At 49.5% G+C, this 21,331-nt stretch overlaps 1 protein-coding gene across 1 annotated transcript; it reads right to left on the bottom strand.

The window, feature by feature from the left end:
* Nucleotides 1-13,728: 13,728 nt before the first annotated feature.
* LOC123230609 (zinc finger protein 485-like) lies at nucleotides 13,729-21,146 on the bottom strand. Its single transcript, XM_044656739.1, has 7 exons — nucleotides 21,067-21,146; nucleotides 20,482-20,743; nucleotides 20,225-20,351; nucleotides 18,901-19,019; nucleotides 16,470-16,565; nucleotides 14,548-14,959; nucleotides 13,729-14,217 (listed from the first exon to the last, which is right to left on the bottom strand). Exons 1-7 carry the CDS (start codon nucleotides 21,144-21,146, stop codon nucleotides 13,832-13,834), a joined length of 1,482 nt encoding a protein of 493 aa, XP_044512674.1. The 3' UTR covers nucleotides 13,729-13,831.
* Nucleotides 21,147-21,331: the final 185 nt, after the last annotated feature.

Below are 21,331 nucleotides of genomic sequence, written 5' to 3'. Positions count from 1 at the left end.
ATCCTCTGGAGGCTCCACACGCATTTGGAATCCTCGCAGGGGGTGAAACTTGGACCTGCAGAGGGTCCCCGTCCAAAGGCCGGGGCCCGGCTTCCTGCCAAACGCTGTTCTAGAGCCGCCCCATCAGACAAGGGCCCAGACCCAGAGAGGCGCCGCTTCCTTTCCTCCCGGGGCTCCCTGGTGGGCCAGATTTGATCTCAGCCCAGGTGGGAGGCCAGGTTCCAGCTGCCAGGAGGCCTCTCGAAGCCCCGGCCAAAGGGCAGGGCTGAGCCCTGGGACCAAAATGGATTTTCCAAAGTTCCCTTTCTCGGCTTCGCCCGCTGTCCGTTCCCTGGCGCAGGGGCGCCCCACGCTTCTAATTCTTTGGCGCCTTGCAGAGAGCTTCTGCCCGCGCGGCTCCTCCTCTTTCTTTGCTGAGCCGCCACACAGCGTCGCTGAGTTGAATGATGTTCCGGACTGCTGTCCACAGTGGCTGATCCGGCTCCCGGCCCCGTGGGGGGAGCATCGAGCCGTCCCGCCTTGGCACAGCCCCTCTGGCAGTTGTCTTTCCCCCTTTGGTCAGCTTCGCTCGTCTGATGGGTGCGAGGGAGGACCGAGGTGCAGCTCTCCGGTTATCAGCTCTTGAGACCGTTTGGGCACGTGGCTCTCCGTGGCTTCTTCCACGCCGCCGGCTCCTGCCCTTTGGTCACATGTCACCTGGGAGGTAGCTCTTCGGCTCATCAAGGGGCTCCTGTTCAATGTCTCCGCCTCTTGTTTGGCCCGAGCCCTTCCCCCGCTCCTTGAGTTCCTTCTGACGTCCCCCTCGTGATGGAGCTGGGCCGGGAGGGCAGGAACAGAAGCCGGACTCGTGTTCCGGAGTCTTGGATGTGCCACTGCTTGGCACCAGTTAAGCAGAAACGGCCATTCCGCCCTCCGCACTCTGCCCTGGTCTTGTCCTGTTCCGTATTCACGCCGGGTTCTGGACTGTTGGACGTCGTTGGTCGCCTCTAGGAGGAGGCTTGGGCTGCATCGCCCCCTCCCTACGTTCCTCTCCTCCACTGACAAATGATAGCCGGTGGGTCAGTGGGGGCAAGCGTGGGCCACGGGCCCGAAGGGTGTGCTCTGGCAGTCCACCCAAGCCTGGGCACGCCTCCTGTCCCCTTTTTGGTGTCCTCAGTTTACCCAGGACGCATCAGACCCCCAAACACACCCTACCTGGCCTTGTACCCCATTGCCATAGGTTTTTCTGTCTGGACTGCCCCAAGGGGAGGACTTCTGGGAAGAGGTGGCCATTTCCCTGGAAGGGGACCCTCAACAAACAGACAGGCCCTGCCCCAGAGCTCGGGCTGCTCCCCCGGCCCCGAGGCCACTTCATCGGCCCAAGGAGGCGAGCTAGACGCTGGTTTCTGACAGACGGAGAGTTCCTGCTCCAACAATCCCGGCCTCCGGCTTTGTGGCACACGGCCCGACGCGGCTCATCTCCTTCTGCATGCTGTGACTCGGGGGGCGTCTGGCCCAGGCCACGAATTAGACGAGGCAGGCGTCGGGGAGCCAGAGAGCCCGGACGATGCCGGGCCGTCCTGGGCAGCCTGGTTTCATCTTGTGTGACAAGCGGAGACGGGACAGCAGAGGCTCCTGCTGGGAACGGAGTGGACACACGGACTCCATCTTGGGCCTCCAGCCAGAGCCAGCCCGGCTCCTCTGCATGCCCTTTGGGGGCTGCTCCCGACGCTTTCTGGGGAGGAAAGTTTCGCTGTTTGGGTGGCTCGAACCTAATTGCGTGTGGCTGGGCGCCGGGACGGTGCCCCCCTGCTGTTCAGAGACCCTGAGCCTGGCCCACCTCGGGGACGTTGTCCTCCAGCCGAAAGCAGGCCCCATCCTGCCCGCCTGGCTTCCGGCTCCAGCCGTCACAGCTACCGGAGCGGGTGGGAGTCACACGGGCTGCTGACTCTCCCCCTCCCAGCCTGGAGAGTGCCCCATCTTGCATCCAATCAGAAATCAGCTTAGCCTCCAATGACCCGCTCTGAGGCAGGAAAGCAGCCCCCTGGGCCCTTATCTCCATCTTAAGGGCCCCAAAGACTCTAGAAAGGGCTGGCTGGGCCTCCCGCCCTGGGCCAGTGGAGAGGGTCAGCAGTCGACCCCTCCCCGGTGAGGGCTTCCCCACGTTCCTGCAGTCACCTGCCTCTTCCTCCCCAATATGGCTGCCTTTAAGCAGGACGCACCTGTGAAGCTGTCGGGCTGGGGATGCGGCCTGGAAAAGCAACTGAGGCTGCAGCCCCCCACCCCCCCCAGCCCTGAGGGTGCTCTGAGGTGGAGCTAGCAGGCCTAGGGGTCTCCCTTGGGAATAGGCCCCCTCAGGCTGTGTCCCCAGGCCCCTGCCAATGCCCCCCTGCATTCTCAGCCCCCTCTCAGCAGCTTTGTCTAGACACGGCTATCCCAGCCTTCATAAACACGGCCCCCTGGCCCCTGCCCCCGCTTCCTCCCCTACTTGGCGGGACCCCAAAGAGATGGCAGCCGCTCTCTGCCTTGGAGCCGCCCCCCACCCCCAGCCGACGGGCCTCAGGGGCCCCAGCTCAGATCTGCTCGACTCCACATTCTTCGGGACACTCCGGTTCTGAGCCTGCAATCGGTGCTCCATTTGGCTGGAGAAGAGCAGCCTGAAGGGGAAGCCTGGAAAGCTCCAAAGGGTGGCCTAGAACCAGGCTCTGAAGGTCTGGAAATGCCAAACAGAAGAGCTGGTGCTTGATCTCAAAGCTCTGTGTGTAGGGGAGAGCCTGGGCCAGATCTGGGGGGCACGAGGTACAGGGCTGAGATTAGAGGCAGGGAGGCCGACGGGGAGGCCCATGGAGAAGCCGATGGGGCATGTTGGCAGCTCAGTAGAGATGCATAGATGGACTGTGAGCAGGAAGGAGCGCTGGTGCCCTTCACAGTGGAGTATTTGGGAGGAGGTTCCTGAGAGAAGGAATGGGTTCTTTTAAGAGCTGCTGGGTTTGGGCTGCCTCTGGGACACCCGATATCCACTAGGAAGTTGGCAAAGTGGTCCTGGAGCTCAGGAGAGGGGGTGGATCTGGGAATCCTCAGCACAGAGAAGGAAACAAGCTGGAGAAGGCGTGAGCTCTAGAGCAGCGCACAGATGAAGAGTCCTCCGCACTGTCGGGGAGCCCCTGCGCCCATGCTGGTCTGATCGGCCACACGGTGCATTTGGCGCAGGCGCTGCGCCCCCAAATTGCAAGCAGGGAACCTCCTCGGCCCCCTTCCGTCCGCGGGACTCCTCACCCCAAACATCGGATGCCTCCTGGGATACATCTCAGACATCTACGGAAACCGTGAGGTCACCCCGATGTCTCCCGGCGGACCCCGGTCAGATGGCCAGTCACCCCCCCTCCCATGCCCGAGTGTTTACCACTCCGGATGTTATGGGGTTGCAGCCGCGTGTCGTGGGGTGCACTGGTGAACCCCCGGGCTCGGGAAGGACGCCTTTTGCAAGAATGTGAGACTCCAAAGCACAGCTTCAAAGTAAAAAGAGGATTTATTAGTAAGATTATTGGCCAGTAAGACAGCATGAGTGGACCAGCCCTGGGGTTGCTCCCAGAATGCTTCTGTTCAGGGGTTTTTCTACCCTTTAGGGCAGTGAGGATGTGAGGCTGTGACTCTAAGCACTTGGGTATCCGGTGGGGCGGGGGTCTGCCTGGGACCCTCCCGGTTTAGGGAACAGCCTGACACCATCAAGGTGGAGCCTGGAGGTGCCTCTCTGTCCGTCTCAACCTTCAGGACCATCCAAGGATGACGCTGATCTCGGGGTCTTCTAGACGCTCTCCGACATTCTTGGCTGAGAGTCACAGGACAGAAGGGGGCAGGGAACGTCCTCTGTGGCGCCTCCCTTCCATGCCCAGGCCCCAGAACTGGTGGTGTCTGGGAGCGGCTTCCGTCTTGCTGTTCCGCCTGAGACAAGTGAAGTTGGACTTTCCCTCAGGGAGGAACCATCAGTGAGTGACAAGGGGAAGCCCCGCCTTCCCCTTCCAGCTAAGTAAAATGGGGGTTATCAAAGCTTTCTAGGCTACACGTTGGGGGGCTTCTAGATTCATGTTGACAGCTTGTCATGGAATACTGCTGTGTTAAGAAATGAAGAACAGGCTCAAAGGAATAATAGTCTGGAGGAATTCCATGTGAACTGGAACAACCTCCAGGAAGTGATGCAGAGTGAAAGGAGCAGAACCAGGAGAACATTGTACACAGAGACGGATACACTGTGGTAAAACAGAATGTAATGGACTTCTGTACCAGCAGCAATGCAATGACCCAGGACAATTCTGAGGGATTTGTGGTAAAGATGCTGCCCACACTCAGAGGAAGGACTGTAGGAGAGGAAACACAGAAGAAAAGCAACTGCTTGAACACATGGGTTGAGGCGGACATGATTGGGGAGGCAGACTCGAAATGACCACCCCAATGCAACTATCAACAATTTGGAGAACATGCACCAGTGACGGCAATACCGAATGATGAGCAACTGTGGCTAACTTAGCGGATCCCAAAGGCCTCGGGCTGAAAAGTGCCGTCTGCTTCCAAGGAAAGAACTAATGGAGTCTGAATCCAGGCCGAAGCCAACTTCTTTCACTTTCTTCATTTTGTTTGAGTTTCTCCCACAAAAGGATTAACGTGGGGAAATGTTTGACGTGATCACATGTGCAAAATCCATATCTGATTGCTCACGGTCTCAGCAGAGGAGGGAAGGGATGGAGGGAGAGAACTGGTGGCTGGAAATTCTTTTAAAACCCCTTTTTCATGTAATGGGGGGGATTAAATTAAATTTAAAAAAGAAATGGGGACAGCTTAGCGCAGGGGTCGGCAGCCTTTTTGGCCGTGAGAGCCACAAACGCCACATTTTTTAAAATGTCATTTCGTGAGAGCCGTGCAGTGCTCCCAGTGCTGCTCCTGTAACAGCGCCTGGAAAAAAATGGACTTTATGGCTCCTGCAGAAAGAGCCATACATGTTGCTGAGCCCTGTCTTAGCGTTTTTATGAAGCGAGTTTTGACCTTGCAGATACACTGAAGGGGGGCTGTCAGTCAGGAAACATTTATTAAGTTCTGGCGAGTGGAAGCGAGAAAGCTTTGATGACCCCCCAGTTTACTTAGCTGGAAGGGGAAGGCGGGGCTTCCCCTTGTCACTCACTGATGGTTCCTCCCTGAGGGAGGCTAACAATGGACCTTCTAGGAGTTTGGGTGGGGAGGGCTGATCCCACCAGATGTTGGGGGGTCTCTTTTGCCCCAGTGGTTTCTCCCTTGAAGCCAAAGCCCTTTACCCTTTAACGGGGTGGCCCAGCCCTTCGCTGGGTCTTTCCCTTTTTGTGTCCCTTGTAAAGCATCAGCCCCTCCCTGTCATTCCTGTCTGGGGACTCCTCATTTTCCTTTGTTACCCTTGTAAAGTCAATCAGCTATCCCTCTCCCCTCAGGCCCCAGGCTCCCCTAGAAAGGTATTGAAGCTCCCCAGCTTTGATGGCTCCTCAGAATTGTCCAATCTAGCAGGGTTGGCTCTCCCAGGGATCAGAGCCCAGAGCATCCAGAGTTCCATCCTCGACCCGTGTGGTGCACCAATCTGTGTAGAGCACAACCTCAGCCCTGTGACCCCGTCCTTAAAGAGTGCCTTTTCTGACCATTTAACAGTTCTGTTTTCTTCAAGTCAACAAAGAGTTCACTATTCCTTACTCGTCATTCCCCAAATGATGGGTCTTGTGTCATTGGAAATTTGGAGGTCTCTGAACTGCATTTCCCATGAGCCCCTTGGCTTTCTGTGGCTACGTGACGACGTAGACAGAGTGGCTGGACTCGCACTCTCTCTTTTGCTCTCTATCCACTATAGAGGCAGCTGGCGAAGGCACACTAGCTAGCATGGCCCGTGGCTTCATTTCCTAATGGCTACTAAGGAATCTCTAAAGACCACGATATTTTTAAAGCTGTCTTTTTATATTCATTTTATTTCTTACAGCATCCCTCCACAGTCCAATTCTTTGTCCCGCCCCAAAAGGGCTGCTTCAAATATTCTTATACGTACATATAAGCCCTCCCCCTCTGTGGGTTAGAAACCTAGTCATTGTATTGCTGGGTCAAAGGCTGGATACTTTTTAATCCTTTGGGCAAATTGCTCTCCCCCAAAAGTGCCTCAATGAGTGTCTCCTTTTGTCATTCTCCTTTCTGTCATGTTGGCCCGTGTGATGGGTGTGGGGTGGCACCTCAGAGTGTTTTCATTGGCATTTCTCTAATTAAGAGTGACTTGGAGCGTTTTTGCAAGACTTGAGAGAGCTTTAATTACTCTCTGAGAACTGCCTGTTCATACCCTTTGACCACCTATCAATTGGGGAATGACTTAGATTCTTATACAATTGGCTCATTTCTCTGCATATTGAGAAATGAGGCCTTTACTGGAGGGAGCTGTTGTAAAAAAAATTCTTTTCACCATTATGATGAATATATACCACTGTCTATTCTGTTCCACCTTGTTTGTCCTTTTCTCACTCCTTTCATTCTGTCTATCCTCAAAAGCTTCGGATCACCACAGCCCCCAGTTTGCATTCTTTTCGATCAGCACCTCTTCCTACTTGTCTGCCTTGGGGGGGGGGGGGAAGAGGGGAGGGGAGATAAATTTCTATACCCAATTGATTGTCTGTGTTCTTCCCCCAATGAGCCAATTCCAATAAGATTAAGGTTCAAGTGCTTTCCTTCCCCGCTCCTCCATCTTCCCCTCCTACTGTAAAAGCTCCTTTATGGGAGATAATTTCCCCCATTTTATTTATCCCTTCCCCTTTCTCCCAATGCACTCCTTTCTCACGTGTCTTGATTTTACATTTTTAGATATCATCCTATCATCCTCAATTCACACCCTTGCCTGTTCTATATATTCGCCTTCTAACTGCTCTGATAATGATGAAGTTCTTGGGAGTTTCAAGCATCATCTTACCATGTAGAGATGTAAAGAGGTTAATTTTACTGAATGTCTTTTGATTCTCTTTAGTCTCATATTTGAGAGGCAGATTTTCCATTCAGCTCTGATCTTTTCATCAGGAACGCTTGCATGTCCTCTATTTCATTGACTGTCCATTTTTTCCCCTTGGAAAATTATGCTTAGTTTTGCTAGGTGATTCTTCATTTAAGCTCCTTTGCCCTCTGAAATATCATATTTCAGGCCCTCTGATTCTTTCATTTAGGAGCTTATAAATCTTGGGTTATTCTGACTGTGGCTCTGCAATATTTGAATTGTTTCTTTTTTGCAATATTTTCTCCTTGACCTGGGAGTTTTAAAATTTGGCTATAACATTCCTGGGAATTATGTTTTAGCGATCTCTTTCAGGAGATGATCAACGAATTCTTTCCACTTCTATTTTACCCTCTGGTTCTAGAATGTCAGGGAAGTTTTCCTTACTAATTTTTTGAAAGATGATTTCTAGTCTCTTTTTTTTTTATCCTGGCTTTCAGGTAGTCCAATGATTCTTAGGTCATCTCTCCTGGATTTATTTTCTAGACCAGTTGTTTTTCTCAGGATGTATTTCATTTTTTCTTCTATTTTTTCCATTCTTTTGACTTTGATTCTTTCTTGATGTGTCATGAAGCTATTTTCATGAGTGAGCTTTTGTACTTCCATTTCCATTTGGCCAAATCTACTTTGTAAAGTTCTTTGCCTCAAGTGAATTTTTGTACCTCTTTTTCCTTATGGCCAATATTGCTTTTTAAGAAGTTCTTCTCTTCAGTGCATTTTTTGTATGTCTTTTTCCACTTGGTCAGTTTTCTTTTTTAAAAAGTTCTTTTCTTCAGTGGACTTTTGTGCCTCTTTTACCAGTTGGTCTATTCTGTTTTTTTAAGGTATTTTTTTCAGTATTTTTTTTTTGTGTATTTTTTTCATGATTGTCTTTTATTGCTCTCATTTCTTTCCCCAATTCTCCTTGTATCTCCTCTCTTATTTGATTTTCAAAATGGTTTTTAGACCCCATTAATTCTTCTTGAACTTGAGGGCAATTCATGTTTTTGGAGGCTTTGGATTCAACAATAATTGACTTTGTTTTCTTCTGAATTTGTATTCTGCTCTTCCGTGTCATGAAAATAAGGTTCTATGTTGAGTTTCTTTTTTTTGTTTGCTCATTCTCCTGCCTTTTCCTTTTAACTTAAAAAAAAAAAAAAGATGTTAAAGTTGAGCTCTATAACTGCGGTGAAGGTACAGCTCCCTTGAGAGCTAGCTCTGGGGATCCGAGGTGGTATGATATAAAGGAAGGGATGCTGACACAGAGTCGAGATGGAGTGCTGATGAAGCAAAAATGACAGCAACAGCAATTAGAAGGGAGAAGCAAAGGCTGCTGGGAGGAAGAGTGACTGCGGGAGTTCAGTTTTGAACCCTGGACTGGGAGGAGCTCTGAATCTGGCCTCGGGATTGAATCCACAGCATTTTCAGAGAATTTCCCAATCATTACTATTGCCATATTGACTGTGAAGCGACCTTGTTCATCAGTATCTGGAGACCTGGGGGCTGGCAGGGCATGCAGCTGTCCAAGAGGATTTTATCGTGGAGGGCAGGCTGTGCCAGCCCAAAGAGAGAGACGTCTTCCTCTGTACCCGTCACATCTAAAATCCTTGGATTCTCTATAGTAATAGATGCCATTGGTCAGCATTAGAAAGTCAAGGAGATGGAGCCAAGTTCCAGGCTGATCCTCTTAGCTGTTGGCCAAAGCTGAAGGAACCTGCATGTCTCTCTGAGACTTTGGATAGGGAGCTCCTATTTACCTTTCCCCTCATTTCACCCTTGTTAGCCTATCCTCAATAAGCATCCTTGATTACAACTTAGCAGTCAGATCATTGGAAAAGAGGGAAGTAGAGGCTAAAGAGAGCAAGGGTTTATTTGAGGGGGAAACCTTTCTTCAGACTTAGGGAAGGCCAAATTCCCAAGTTGTCTGTTACTGGTTTCCTCTGGTAGGGCTGTGATCATGGTGTAAGAAGGGCGGTGAAAGAGTGATGGGGTGTGGTACGGTAACCCCCTGGTTGAGGAATATGGGCCAATACCTTACTAGGGAGACAAACTGGGGGTTTCTAGAACTTTGGGGTTCCCCTAGATCAATGATTCCCAAAGTGGGCGCCACTGCCCCCTGGTGGGTGCTGCAGCAATCCAGGGGAGCAGTGATGTCCACGGGTGCATTTATCTTTCCTATTAATTGCTATTAAAAATTTAAAAAAATCAATTTCCAGGGGGCTAAGTAATATTTTTTCTGGAAAGGGGGCGGGTGGCCAAAGAAGTTTGGGAATCACTGCCCTAGATGGCCGTGCTGGGGTAAGGAAGTTAGTTCATGCCTGGCAGTATCCGCAGGAGCCTCCCTGATCCCCAGCTGGATCTAGTTGAAAATGTAGGATGGCTCTCCTTCCTCCCAACATCAGTTACACAGATCTGCCTACAATGAAACTAAAGAGGGTTTGTTCAGGAACAAATAGTTGAGGAATGAATGATGAGGATGTCAGGGAAACGGGGTGCAGCTGGTTCCCTGGAATCCCCTTTCAGTCCTTCCCTGGGCAGGGGAGTAGCACTGAGCCTTCTGCCTCCCCCCAAATCCCAGCTTCTCTGACCCCACCCCCAAGTATTGCTCTTACACCCAGAATTATTGCGAACTACTGAGGGAATATAGCAAGATCTGTGAGCCCCGGGGGCCGGCTCCCCCCCAAAGTCCAGACCCCGTTGGCTCAGGGTGAAGAATCTGTTGTTCGATGTTATCCACTATGTTATGTTCAGGAACTGATGGAAACCAATTAGAAGGGTTAGTCTTCACTCAAGGTCCCCGGAAAACTCTTCCGATTCGCTGTGAAGGTGCTGCAGCCCCCAAATCCTCTCCTCCGACCTTGGCTATCCCCAAAGCTTGAGAGAAATCTGTTGGTTCTCTTCCCAGAAGTCCTTGCTCTCGGGCCAACTGTCATTCTGCCCCTCCTCCGTATTCCATCTCTCAATTCCAGAACGTAGGCTTCCTCAGTCGGCTTCATAGCTCTCCCTTTTCTTCTGCCATGCTCATACTCAGTTAGGTATGTAGGGCTGCCATTAGCTCTCGTGCCGGTCAGGGAGGGGGAGGATCCTTGGGTTGGTTCACTAGCACAAACCAACTATAGAGCATATAGAGCATGAGCCCAGGGATGCCCTTTTCCTCATTTAACGGATGTAAAGGGAGGTAACTTGTTCCCTGGGACTGTGAGCAGGGTCCCCTGCTCCCTGGTGGCTGCACATGCTGGTGTGTGCCGAGACTGACCCAGGACTGCGACCTGAATCTACACATGGGCAATGTGACAAGTCTTACACCCAGAACCACAAAGGGATCCTTCTGAGCAGTTGTCTGACTCCCTTTTCCGTCTGTGACTGAGAACTCCAGAATCTTTTGTGCCAACCTAGCTGGATGACTTTGCTCAAGTCACTTAACCTGTTTGCCTCAGTTCCTCATCTGTAAAGTGAGCACAATAACCTCACCTACCTCCTAGGGCTTTGGGGGAGGATGCAAGGCCTAAATAAGTAAGGTGCTCTGAAGACTTATGCTAGTAATAATAATATTCACTGTTGTGGGTAGCCACAGGGCCCAGAGACCTCCGTCATCCTCCCTCTTGGTCCTGTGTGCGCCGTCTGTCTTCCTGGAGGGGCGAGGCCCACATAGACCCTGCTGCAGTTGCTAGGATGTCAGAGCAGAGAAGTGCACCATAAAAAACCCCAAAGCCCTCAAAACAAGTCCTGGAGCAAACCGAGAGAAGCCGGGCTGAAGCCGTGTGCAGGAACAGCAAGGAGGGGCTGCCTCATTGGGATCAGACGGGAGAACGCTGAGCAAGCGGGGCAGAACTTGGGCACATCCCAGCACAAGTGGCAGGGGAAAGAGCCCAGCTGAGCTCAGCCCAGCCTCAGCGAGGGGAGAGCAGCAACCAATGGAGTCTAGCCAGGGCAGAGCTCGGGGGGTCGTGGGAGGAACTCGGCTCGACGAGGCCTAGTCTTGGTGGGAGAGGGTGGAAGCGATTCTGGTGGGTCACAAACCTCCCCACAGCAAGCCGACCAGGCCTCTTCTGCAATGCTCAATCCAGGATGGCCGAGCTGACCCCAGGCGCTGGACTGGACCGCAATAGAAGCCTTGGACAGATGGTATTCTCTATTCCCTCCATCCCAGGAACAGAACATATAGGCAGAAGTGGGGAAACGACCCAAAGACAGAAAGTGCCTGATATGGGAAAACGACTTTAGCGAAGAGAGGACCAAAACGCACACTGAGGACAGCCAAACAAAAATGAAAACTACGAAGCCTCAGAGTCACAGGCGACAGGATGTTGGGCCCCAGACGGCCTCCTGGAGGAGCTCCATAAAACCACGCAGACCCGCTCCTATTCCTACTGGCCTGGAGGCTTTTCTTGCTTCTCACATAGATATGTGTGGATCACGAACATCAGTGGGAAAGGCCAGAATGGCGATGAATCTAGACCAGGAGTCTAGAGGCGTCCAAGACAGAAGGATTTGCTCCTGATGAAGAGACTCTCTACATGCCTGTCAGTGGCTGACACGGCACATTCACCGCAGCGTCATCTTTCCAAAGACTCTGCCCTCGGCAGCACATGTGAAATGACTATCTAGGCAGAAATTGGAGTTAGAGGAACAGTCCGCTTACTAGTGGAGAGTGTGTACGGCTCATTACTTTTCCCCACCAAAAGATGCTGTAGTTGGGCAAAGGAAATCAACACACTGGCATCTCTGCGAGCACGTCCCGTATTCTGCAATCATGGTCCGCCACCTTACTTACTAAGCACCCAGGGGAAACGGCCTCCACTGTCAGTCCTTTGAAGTCAAGAGAAATCTGAAGCCGGTTAAGGCTGTTCCATATTCTTCAAGAGTTCATCCTCGCTTTCCCTCGTCACACAAAATTTCCAACGTTCCTAATTTCTTGGGCCTGAAACATTACACTTTATTAATATCCCATAGTTTGCTCAGCCCCACCCGTGACAGTCACCGTTTACAGCTTGCGAGTGCCACAACACTGCATCTGTCAGTGTTTTCTATTTGACACGTGTGTGGCGATCTTCCCTGTCAGAGGCCACGTTTTGTCTGGTCCCAACTAATCCTCCATTTGTGCATTTGCAGTGTCCAAGACACAGGCAGCCATAGGGATGAAAAGACCCGTCCCCGAGCACAACCACTCTCTGAGTCGTCTCCTATCAGCTCTTTTCAGCAATACAAGATCCAAGGCGATTGCAAAGAACCGATGATGAGAAATGCTGTTCCCCTCCAGAGAAAAAAACGGATACGGTCTGAATGCAGAACACGGCATCCTTGAAAAAACTTTATTCGTTCTTGTTGATTTTTGGTCACACTTTTCTTTCACAACATGACTAAAATGGAATTGTTTGGCGTGACTGCCAAAAAGAAAAGAACGGAAGCTCTTTGAGTTGTCTTCGAATCCTAACTTGACTTGCTATTTGTATTCATATCCAAGGTACTTAGCACAGAGCCTGGCACATATTGAGAATTTAATAAATGCTTTTCATGCATCCATTTAAGGGAAATGGCCTTGTTCCACCCCCACCCCCCAAATTACATATAAAAACACCCTAGAATTGCAGAAGTATTTAAGTTCATGTTATATAGCTAGAAAGGTTTTAAAAACTCCTGGATGGAGCAGAAAGTCTTTCTGAACTCACAGGATTACAAAAATCCTTTATGTTTCTAAAGCAAACCTTATCCTTTGTCTGTGAACAAATATATAACTTCTGTTAGAAGGAGTTTATCATGTTTTTCTCTTCAGCATGAATTACTGGTTGAGTACACCATTTCCCCTGCCAGAAGGTCTATGACTGATTTCATCCATAAGGTTCTTCTCCAGTGAAGATTCTTTGATGCGGCATAAACTTGCATTGATGAAGCCTTCCCACATGTATCCCAATCAGGAGCCCTTCAACAGAAATGCTCTGATGTCAAACTCTCCATTCCATTAAAAGGCCTTTCTAGATTCTTTATGATAAAACTTCTCTAGGATGAATTCTGTGATGCTAAGCTCTGTCCTCATAGGTAATACTTTCCCACACTCCTAAGTTTTCACTCTCATATTTTAAATTCTCCTGGCCTGAGTAAGCAGTTCTCTCAGGAAGGATTTCCCATGGGTCAGCTGGGTGGCTCAGTGGATTGAGAGCCAGGCCTAGATGGGAGGACTCAGGAGCCCTTCAAATCTGGCCTCAGACACTTCCTAGCTGTGTGAAATAGTTTCAAATCCGGCCTCAGACACTTCCCAGCTGTGTGACCCTGGGCAAGTCACTTAACCCCCATGGCCTAGCTCTTACTGCTCTTCTGTCTTAGAACCAGTATAGGTTCTAAGACAGAAGGTAAGGGTTTAAAAAAAGGAAGATTTCCCACATTAATCACACTAATGAAATTTCTCTCTAGGATGAATTCTGACTTTGGGTCAGATATGCATTGAAGCAAAAGATCTTACCAAAACATTTCATGTAGTAGTTTTTCCTTGTGTGAATACCTTGATGTTGAGAATGTTCTGTATTACGGAATACTTTTCCACATTCATGCCAATAAAATAGTTTCTCACCATTATGTTTAGAATGAGGCAGCACAATTCAGTGTAAGTATTGAATTTGGGCCATGAGATCTGAGTTCAGATTCTCCCCACCTGCATGACCTTGGACAAGTCACTTATCTAGCTGGGCCCCAGTTTCTTCAGTTATAAAATGAGGAGACTGGAATCAGTGGCCTCTATGGTTCCTTTCAGCCACTTAGGCAGAAGGCTTTCCCACACTCATTAAAAATATTTTTATTAGGCACAAATATAATTGTTAGGTAAAATGTTTGCATTGTTAGTTTTTGTAGTTATTCATAAAGTTCCTCTCCAATGTGAATTCGCTGATGTTGGGTAAGTTGTGTACTCAGGCGGAATGTCTTCCCACATTGATTACATTTATAAGGTTTCTCACCAGTATGAATTCTCTGATGCTGGGTAAGCTGTGTACTTAGGCGGAAGGCCTTCCCACACTGATTACATTTATAAGGTTTCTCTCCAGTATGAATTCTCTGATGGAGGGTTAGCTCTGTCTTCACACAGAAGGCCTTCCCACACTGATTACATTTGTAAGGTTTGTCACCAGTATGAATTCTCTGATGTCGGCTACACTCTTTGCTTAGGCGGAATGTCTTCCCACATTGATTACATTCATATGGTTTTTCTCCAGTATGAAGTCTCTGATGTCTAGTAAGCTCTGTTCTCACATGGAAGGCTTTCTGACATTCATTACATTCATAAGGTCTTTCCCCAGTGTGAATTCTCTGATGCCTGGTAAGATCTGTCCTTACGAAGAAAGCCTTCCCACACTCACATTTATGAGGTTTCTCTCCGGTATGAATTCTCTGGTGTTCGATAAGCTGTCTTCTGAGGCCAAAGGCCTTCCCACATTCACCACATTTATGAGGTTTCTCTCCAGTATGAATTCTCTGATGTTGTATGAGAGGTTCTCTCCGGCAGAAGGCCTTCCCACAGACCTTACACTCATAAGGTTTCTCTCCAGTATGAATTCTCTGATGACGAGTACGGTCTTTGCTCAGGCGGAAGGCTTTCCCACATTGATTACATTCATAAGGTTTCTCTCCAGTGTGAACTCTCTGATGTCGTGTAAGCTCTGCCCTCACACGGAAGGCCTTTCCACATTCACCACATCCGTAAGGCTTTTCTCCAGTATGAATTCTCTGATGCCTGGTAAGGTCTGTCCTTACAGAGAAAGCCTTTCCACATTCATTACATTTATGAGGTTTCTCTCCAGTATGAATTCTTTGATGCTGAATAAGTGGATCTCTCAAGCGGAAGGCCTTTCCACATTCTTTACATTCATAGGGTTTTTCTCCCGTATGAATTCTCTGATGTAGAGTAAGATGTCCTCTTTGGCTGAAGGCCTTCCCACAGTCATTACACTTATGAGGCTTCTCTCCAGTGTGAATTCTCTGATGCTGAAGAAGGGGTTCCCGTAGGCGGAAGGCCTTCCCACAGTCATTACATTCATAAGGTTTTTCTTCAGAATGAAATCTCTGTTCAATAAGTTTTCTAGTTTTGGGAGAAGCCTCTCCAAATGTATTATAGTTAGGGAGTCTCTCCACCACATCAGCTGAATGATGAGAATGAATGAGTGGACTGAGATGGATGGCTTTCCCACAGTCATTATAGTCATTAAGTTTCTCTCCAGGATTAAGTCTATGACATTCGATAAGATCTAATTTAGAATCAAAAGATTGCCCACATTCATTATACTGAGAAAATGTCTCCTTTGAGCAGATATTATTACATTTCCTTGAGTCTGAAAACAGAGTGAAGCTCTTCCTGTGGACATTGTACTTGTAAAGACTCCTTTCTACAGATACCTCTTCTGGAAAAAGGTTTGGTTCTAGACTGAAGCTTTGGCTGTATTTATCACTTTCTTTTACTATCACTTCATCGAAAGTTTTCTTTTGAGGAATTTTTACTTGCTGGGAGTTTTTCTCTTCAACACTCTTCTGCTCCTCTAACCTGACATCCCATTTCCAGGGTTCCTTTAGGCTGGACACACAAAGACCAGACGTTACGAGTCTGTTTTGGGATGAATCCTCCACAGAAATGTTCAGCTTTAGAGCCGACTCCTTGCATTCAGGCTCAGTGTCCTCATCTGAAAGAAAGAAAATGGAAATAAACCCTTTACGTACTTGCTGAACAATGAGTCCCGTTTTGTATATCTTCCAGAAACAATTACTGTCAACCCTAAAAAAGTCAAACCTTGTTTTCAGTTTTTTAGTTCACAAAAAGAGTTTTTGCAGTGAGATTCACACCTTGTGAGGGAAGCGGGACAGTTAGTACATTTTTAAAAAGAAGGTCACACAGTTAAATAGTAACAGAGAACCAGAGTGTGGGTCTCCTCCCTTCCATCCTCATTGTGTTCTTGCCATGCTATGGTGCTGTCCTTCGGGTGGGTCATGCCATGGTATCTGAAAATATTTAAGCAGAAGCTGGAAGCTGTCTGTTAGGGAGTACCTAAGAAGCATTCCTGAATGAACTGGGAACCTGATTGGCTTGCTCTACAATTTCAGGACAAATCAGTTTTGATTCTAAATCTTTCTTATGCCTAGAACAAGAAAAGAGGAATAATGGGTTAATTAACATATTTTGTTTTGTTTTCTCCCCCCACACAGAATATGAACAGGAAAAAGGAAACTTAGTAAAGGACATAGCAAATCACAACTAGAGGGTGTTTTTTTTAAAGCCCAACTTTCTCTCTTAGAATCGCTATTAACTATCAGTTCCAAGGCAGAAGGAGTAAAGGGCTAAGCCACTGGGATCAAGTGACTTGCTCAGGGTCACACAGCTAGGATATATCTGAGGCTAGATTTAAACCCAGGACCTCTCATCTCTAGGCCTGGACCTGTATCTACTGAGCCAGTCACATAGCTGTCTCTGGCCACCCTTTCCAGTCCTGGCTGCACCTTCACTCACTTTGCTCAGCTTAATGGTCAAGGGAGGGGAGTTGGGATCCTCCTTGCTCCCCACTGCCACTTCCAGATTCTCCCTCTTGCAGCAATCTCTTCTCCTCTGAGGTTCAGAAAATTCAACTCTTATCACCCAATCAGAATTGTGGCACCTATTGTTTACAACCCCCAGGTCATGCTGCTCCCCTCCTAGATGAATTCAGTAGATGGCTCACAATTTTTCTCTTCTCTTCAATTTGTGCCCTCCTCCCAGGGGACTTTGATATGCCTACTGGCTTTCTCTCAAACACCTGAACCGCTCTGTTCCTCCACTTACTCTTCCATTTGCCTTCAGTCACATAAAAAGATGGCGAAAGATGGATCGTGCCATTAACTACAAATGTTCTAGTTCCACATTCAAGAACTCCCAGATCCCCTAATCCGACCATAATCGAATGGCTTTCCGCCTCTCCCTCACAGAACCCTGCTCTTCGTTCGCACAATGATAATCCCTCTTCCAACTCTCTCCCAGGTCATCTCCCATACTCTGGTGAGACCATTCAGCTTGACTTTCTCTGATTACACTCTGCCAAGCCTCAGCGGGGATCATTCCTCTACCCCTCACCTTCCCTCCTATTCACGGGCTGCTCAATCAAAGTGGAGAAATTCATTCTGATACCATTCTGATTTGGTCCACTACAACTGAAGTTATACAATCCTCCCATATCCACTCTCTCTCCAACTCTCCATGGACACTCTCCCAAAGCTTCTCATTCCTCTCTAACCTCCCATGGCTTCCCTCCTGCACCTTCCTAGCTGAGGACCTCGCCTCAGAATATGCAGAAAAATGATGTCCATCTGCCACGAGCTCTGCTTTCGGCCCTCTTCCTCATCTCCCATCGCTCAGGGGCTTTCTGCTGCTGTCTCCTCCTTCACCCCTGTCTCCTGTGACGAGATGGCCTGACTCCTGGCCAAGGCCCACCCCTCTCCCTGCATAAGGGATCCCATCTCTCTCTACAGGCTCCTTCTCGATGACTTGTAAACATGTCTGTGTCTCCCCCATCCTCAAAAAGCTTTCATTTGATTCTCCCATCCCCACTGCTTCTAGCCCATGCCTCTCCTCTCTCTCATCCTCTATCTAAAGGGTGTCCACGACGGATGCCCCCACTTCCTCTCCCCTCACTCTCTTTTCACCCTTTAAAATCTGGCTTATTCCACCCAAGCTGTTCTCTCTAAAGTTACCAGTGATCTCTTGGATGGCAAATCCATCGGCCCTTTCTCTGTTCTCATCCTCCTCAGCCTCTCTGCAGCCCTGGACGTTGTGGTTCAAGCTCTTTCTTCTAGGTCCCCAAGACCCCACTTTCTCCTAGTTCTCCTCCTCTCCCAGACCACTCCTTCTCAGCTTCTTTTGCTGGATCTTCCTTCAGGTCATGCCTTCAAACCACGGGTGTCCCCCAGGGTTCTGGCCTGGGTCCTCTGCTCTTTCATTACTATTTTACCTGGTGATCACCTCAGCTCCCATGGACTCAATTACCACTTCTATGTAGATGATTCTCACATCTGTTTCCTGCCATATTCTTGGGTTTCCAATTGCCTTTTAGACATTTCAAATTGGATACCAACATGGCTGAAACAACTCATTATTTACCTCCCTAAATCGTCCCCTGCTCTTGCTTTCCCCATTCATGTGGAGGTCAACACCATCCTTCCAGACCTTTGGCTTCCAACCTAGGAGTCATCCTGGACTCCTCCCTCTCTTACCCACCCCCACCCCCCCAGATCCAATATGGCACCAAGGCCTGTCCAGTTCATCTTCATAGCATCTTTCCAGTATGCCCCCTCTCTCCTCAGACTCCACCCTCCCCTCCTCAAGCAGGCCCTCATCACTTCGTGCTGGGACTGTTGCAATAGCTATTGGGGTGGGGGGGCTGCCCAAATCTCTCCCCACTCCACTCCATCCAGACAAGTGATTTTCCTAAAGCGCGGCTCTATGTCAATCCCCCCCACACGAACCCCAGACACACTCCAGTGACTCCCCATTTTCTCCATGAGCAAATACAAAATGCCGTTTGGCATTCGAAGCCCTTCCTAACCTGTCCCCTGAACCCTTTCCAGACCTCTCACGCCCCACTCCCCACACAAACTCTTTCTAACACGGGTTTCCTGAGTATTCCATGAACAAGACCCTCCATCTCTGGGCTCTGGACACTTTCTCTGGCTGTCCCTCATGCCTGTTATGCTCTGTCTCCCTGACTCCTCCCAGCTCCAAATCTAAGAAGCTAAGAGAAGCGCCTCTCCCTCTGAGAGCGGAGAAATGGCAGGACACACTTCCGTGGAGGTGCCGGTAAAGGGATCTCCTGGCAGACTCAGGCCTGGGCAGCTCTGAAGAGAGGCTCTTCCATCCAACACGGTGGAGGAGCCTTCCCCACACTGGCACTGACCAGTCCTCAAGGGTTCACCTGCCTGGTGGTCATTCGCTCACCTGGACGGATGGTTCCTAGGATTCTCTCCTCTGGACTCCAAGGTCCTTCTCCTTGTTCAAACTGGCAGATCACATCTGGTTTGGAAACTACGAGTCCTGCTCAAAGGAAATGGAGTTTTAAAATTAAAGATGAAACCACAAGAGGTTCCAACCAAGCCCAATGACCCTAAAAACCACCCCAGCCAAAGGGATAAAGGGCCCCAAAGGTAGCAGAGCCAGAAAATAATCCCCGAAAGAAGAAAAATTATACCCGGCCTTGAGGGTGGTTCAGATTAAAAAAGGGGCAACTAATGATAGTCAAAGCAAATGTGAACGGCAGGAAGTTAGCCATAAAAGAGAGGAGGGCAGTGGAACAGAGGAGAGAACAGAAGGCACCAGTGGGGTGGACACTGCTAACCCAAGAGGCTGGAATCGATCTATTTAGCCGCAGGTGAATCCCCCCCCAATTGGGGAAGGTTGTAATCACGACAAACAAATGCTTAAAAGAGAGAAACAGGAATCTACACTGTGCTTAAAGGCTCTGTAGGTAATGAAACAACACCGACATTAGATACATCCTACATACTCAATGGTACACAAGCTCCCTAGGACTTTGCCTGGCTAGACCTGGGATCTTATAAGTACACGGAGCTCCCAGCAAAGAACATCTTGGCAGCCTCAGGATGCCACAAAGCCCAAAACACTAGGCTTGGAGTCAGGAAGACCTGAGTTCAAATCTAGCCTCAGACAATTTCTAGCTTTGTGACCCTGGGCAAGTCATTTCACTTTACTGCCTCAGTTTCCTCATCTGTAAAGTAGGGATAATAACTCCTCTTTCCAAGGCTTCTATGGGCATCAAATGAGACAGCTTTTGTAAAGCCACTTAGCACTGTGCCTAGTACACAGTAGGTACTTAATATATGTTTGCTCCAATCCCTTATAGCCTTGAGAGAATTGCGTGGAAGTACTGAGAGAGGGCAGGTAAAGGAATCAGCAAACGAGCACTTATTAACTGGAGAGATAGAACCTGTGTGCCAGGCGCAAGCCCAAGAGCTATCTGGACAGAGAGCTGGGCTAAGGTGCCCACAGTACCCAGGGCAGGGTCTCAGGCCAACGAATCCCATTTAGAACACTGACTTCTCCCGCCTCCAAACCTGCCCTGGAATGTTCTTTCCCCTCGTGCCTTCCTGGAAGAATCTGGAGGGCTTAGCCCAGGGGCGACGGGCCACTACGTGTCAAATGAACCTCCTGGCCTTCGAGAAGCCTCGCAGCCCACGCTAAGAGGTGTGGCTCTCTAAGCCCGCTGCCCTGGCCGTCCTCACCCAGGTAGAGCAGGTTTCTGTAGTTCTCTAGCATCACATTCTGGTAGAGCTCCTTCTGAGAAGGGTCCAGGTAACGCCACTCCTCCCTCGTGAAGACCACTGCCACATCCTGGAAGGTCACCGGCCGCTAAAAGACCAAGCGCATTTAGGTGTGCTTCTCCAGGGCCCTGGGGATCAAGGGGAAGGGGCTAGAAACGGCGTGGGCAGAGGAGGTCAGGGGCCTGGCATGTGAGGTTCATATCAAATGTGGCCCCTACCCACGCGGGCCCACTGAATCGGGATGGTGGCAGGGCCACAGGGCTACCTGGAGTCCTGACTTCTGGAAGTCCCTGCATGGTGAGTGATGCGTCAGGATTCGGGACCCAGACTGTCCAACCAAAGAGCTCCAGGAGAGCCATCATGGCCTTAGAAGAAAGGGGACAGAGCGCAGGAGTGCGCTCGCTTTCACTTGGGGCTCTCGCTGGCTGGCTGTGCACGTTGCTCCGCTTGGGCCCTGGCTGGGAGCTGGATCCCCGGGATCTGGGGAAGCACGGCACGGCCTGGAGTCTTTCTTTAGTTAGGGCGGCCTGCTGATCTTTCTCTCGCTCTTACTAATAAATAAATTCTAAATGAATATGCATTCTCCAAGGAATTTTAATCACTACACTAGTTCTTCGGGCTTTGGCTTCTCTGTGAGCCAAGCCAAACAGATATCGAGGGCTTAGATTCTAAATTATGTTACAAAATGGCAACCACTGTGGGGGAAGCGGCATGATCCAGAAAAAAAGGGGGCTGCGTCTGGGTTCCAATCCTACCTCCCCTGTTTATTGTCTCTGTGACCTTGAGCAAGTCCCTTACGTTACCTGTGGCATGAGGAGCTGGTGCCAATTTTAAGGGCTCGAGAGCCCACCCGGACTTTAGGAGAAGCTTCTCTACCACCCATGCTGTGAGGAAGCTCTACTGTTGGGTCTCATCCCCACTGTACAGAGGGGAAAACAAAGTCTAGGAAAGGCCAGCCAGCAAGCATTTGGAGCAGCTGCTTGGCCCCAGGTCTTCTCTGGGCTCGATACTGATTCTGTCTACGTAGGCCAAGGTCACTGGTACACACCCTTCTCTTCCCAGGAGCTC

The sequence above is a fragment of the Gracilinanus agilis genome, chromosome 1, assembly GCF_016433145.1.
Source record: "Gracilinanus agilis isolate LMUSP501 chromosome 1, AgileGrace, whole genome shotgun sequence".
Taxonomy (NCBI): Eukaryota; Metazoa; Chordata; class Mammalia; order Didelphimorphia; family Didelphidae; genus Gracilinanus; species Gracilinanus agilis.
The sequence above is the reverse complement of the archived record's forward strand: the minus strand, read 5'-3'. Positions and strand labels throughout refer to the sequence as shown.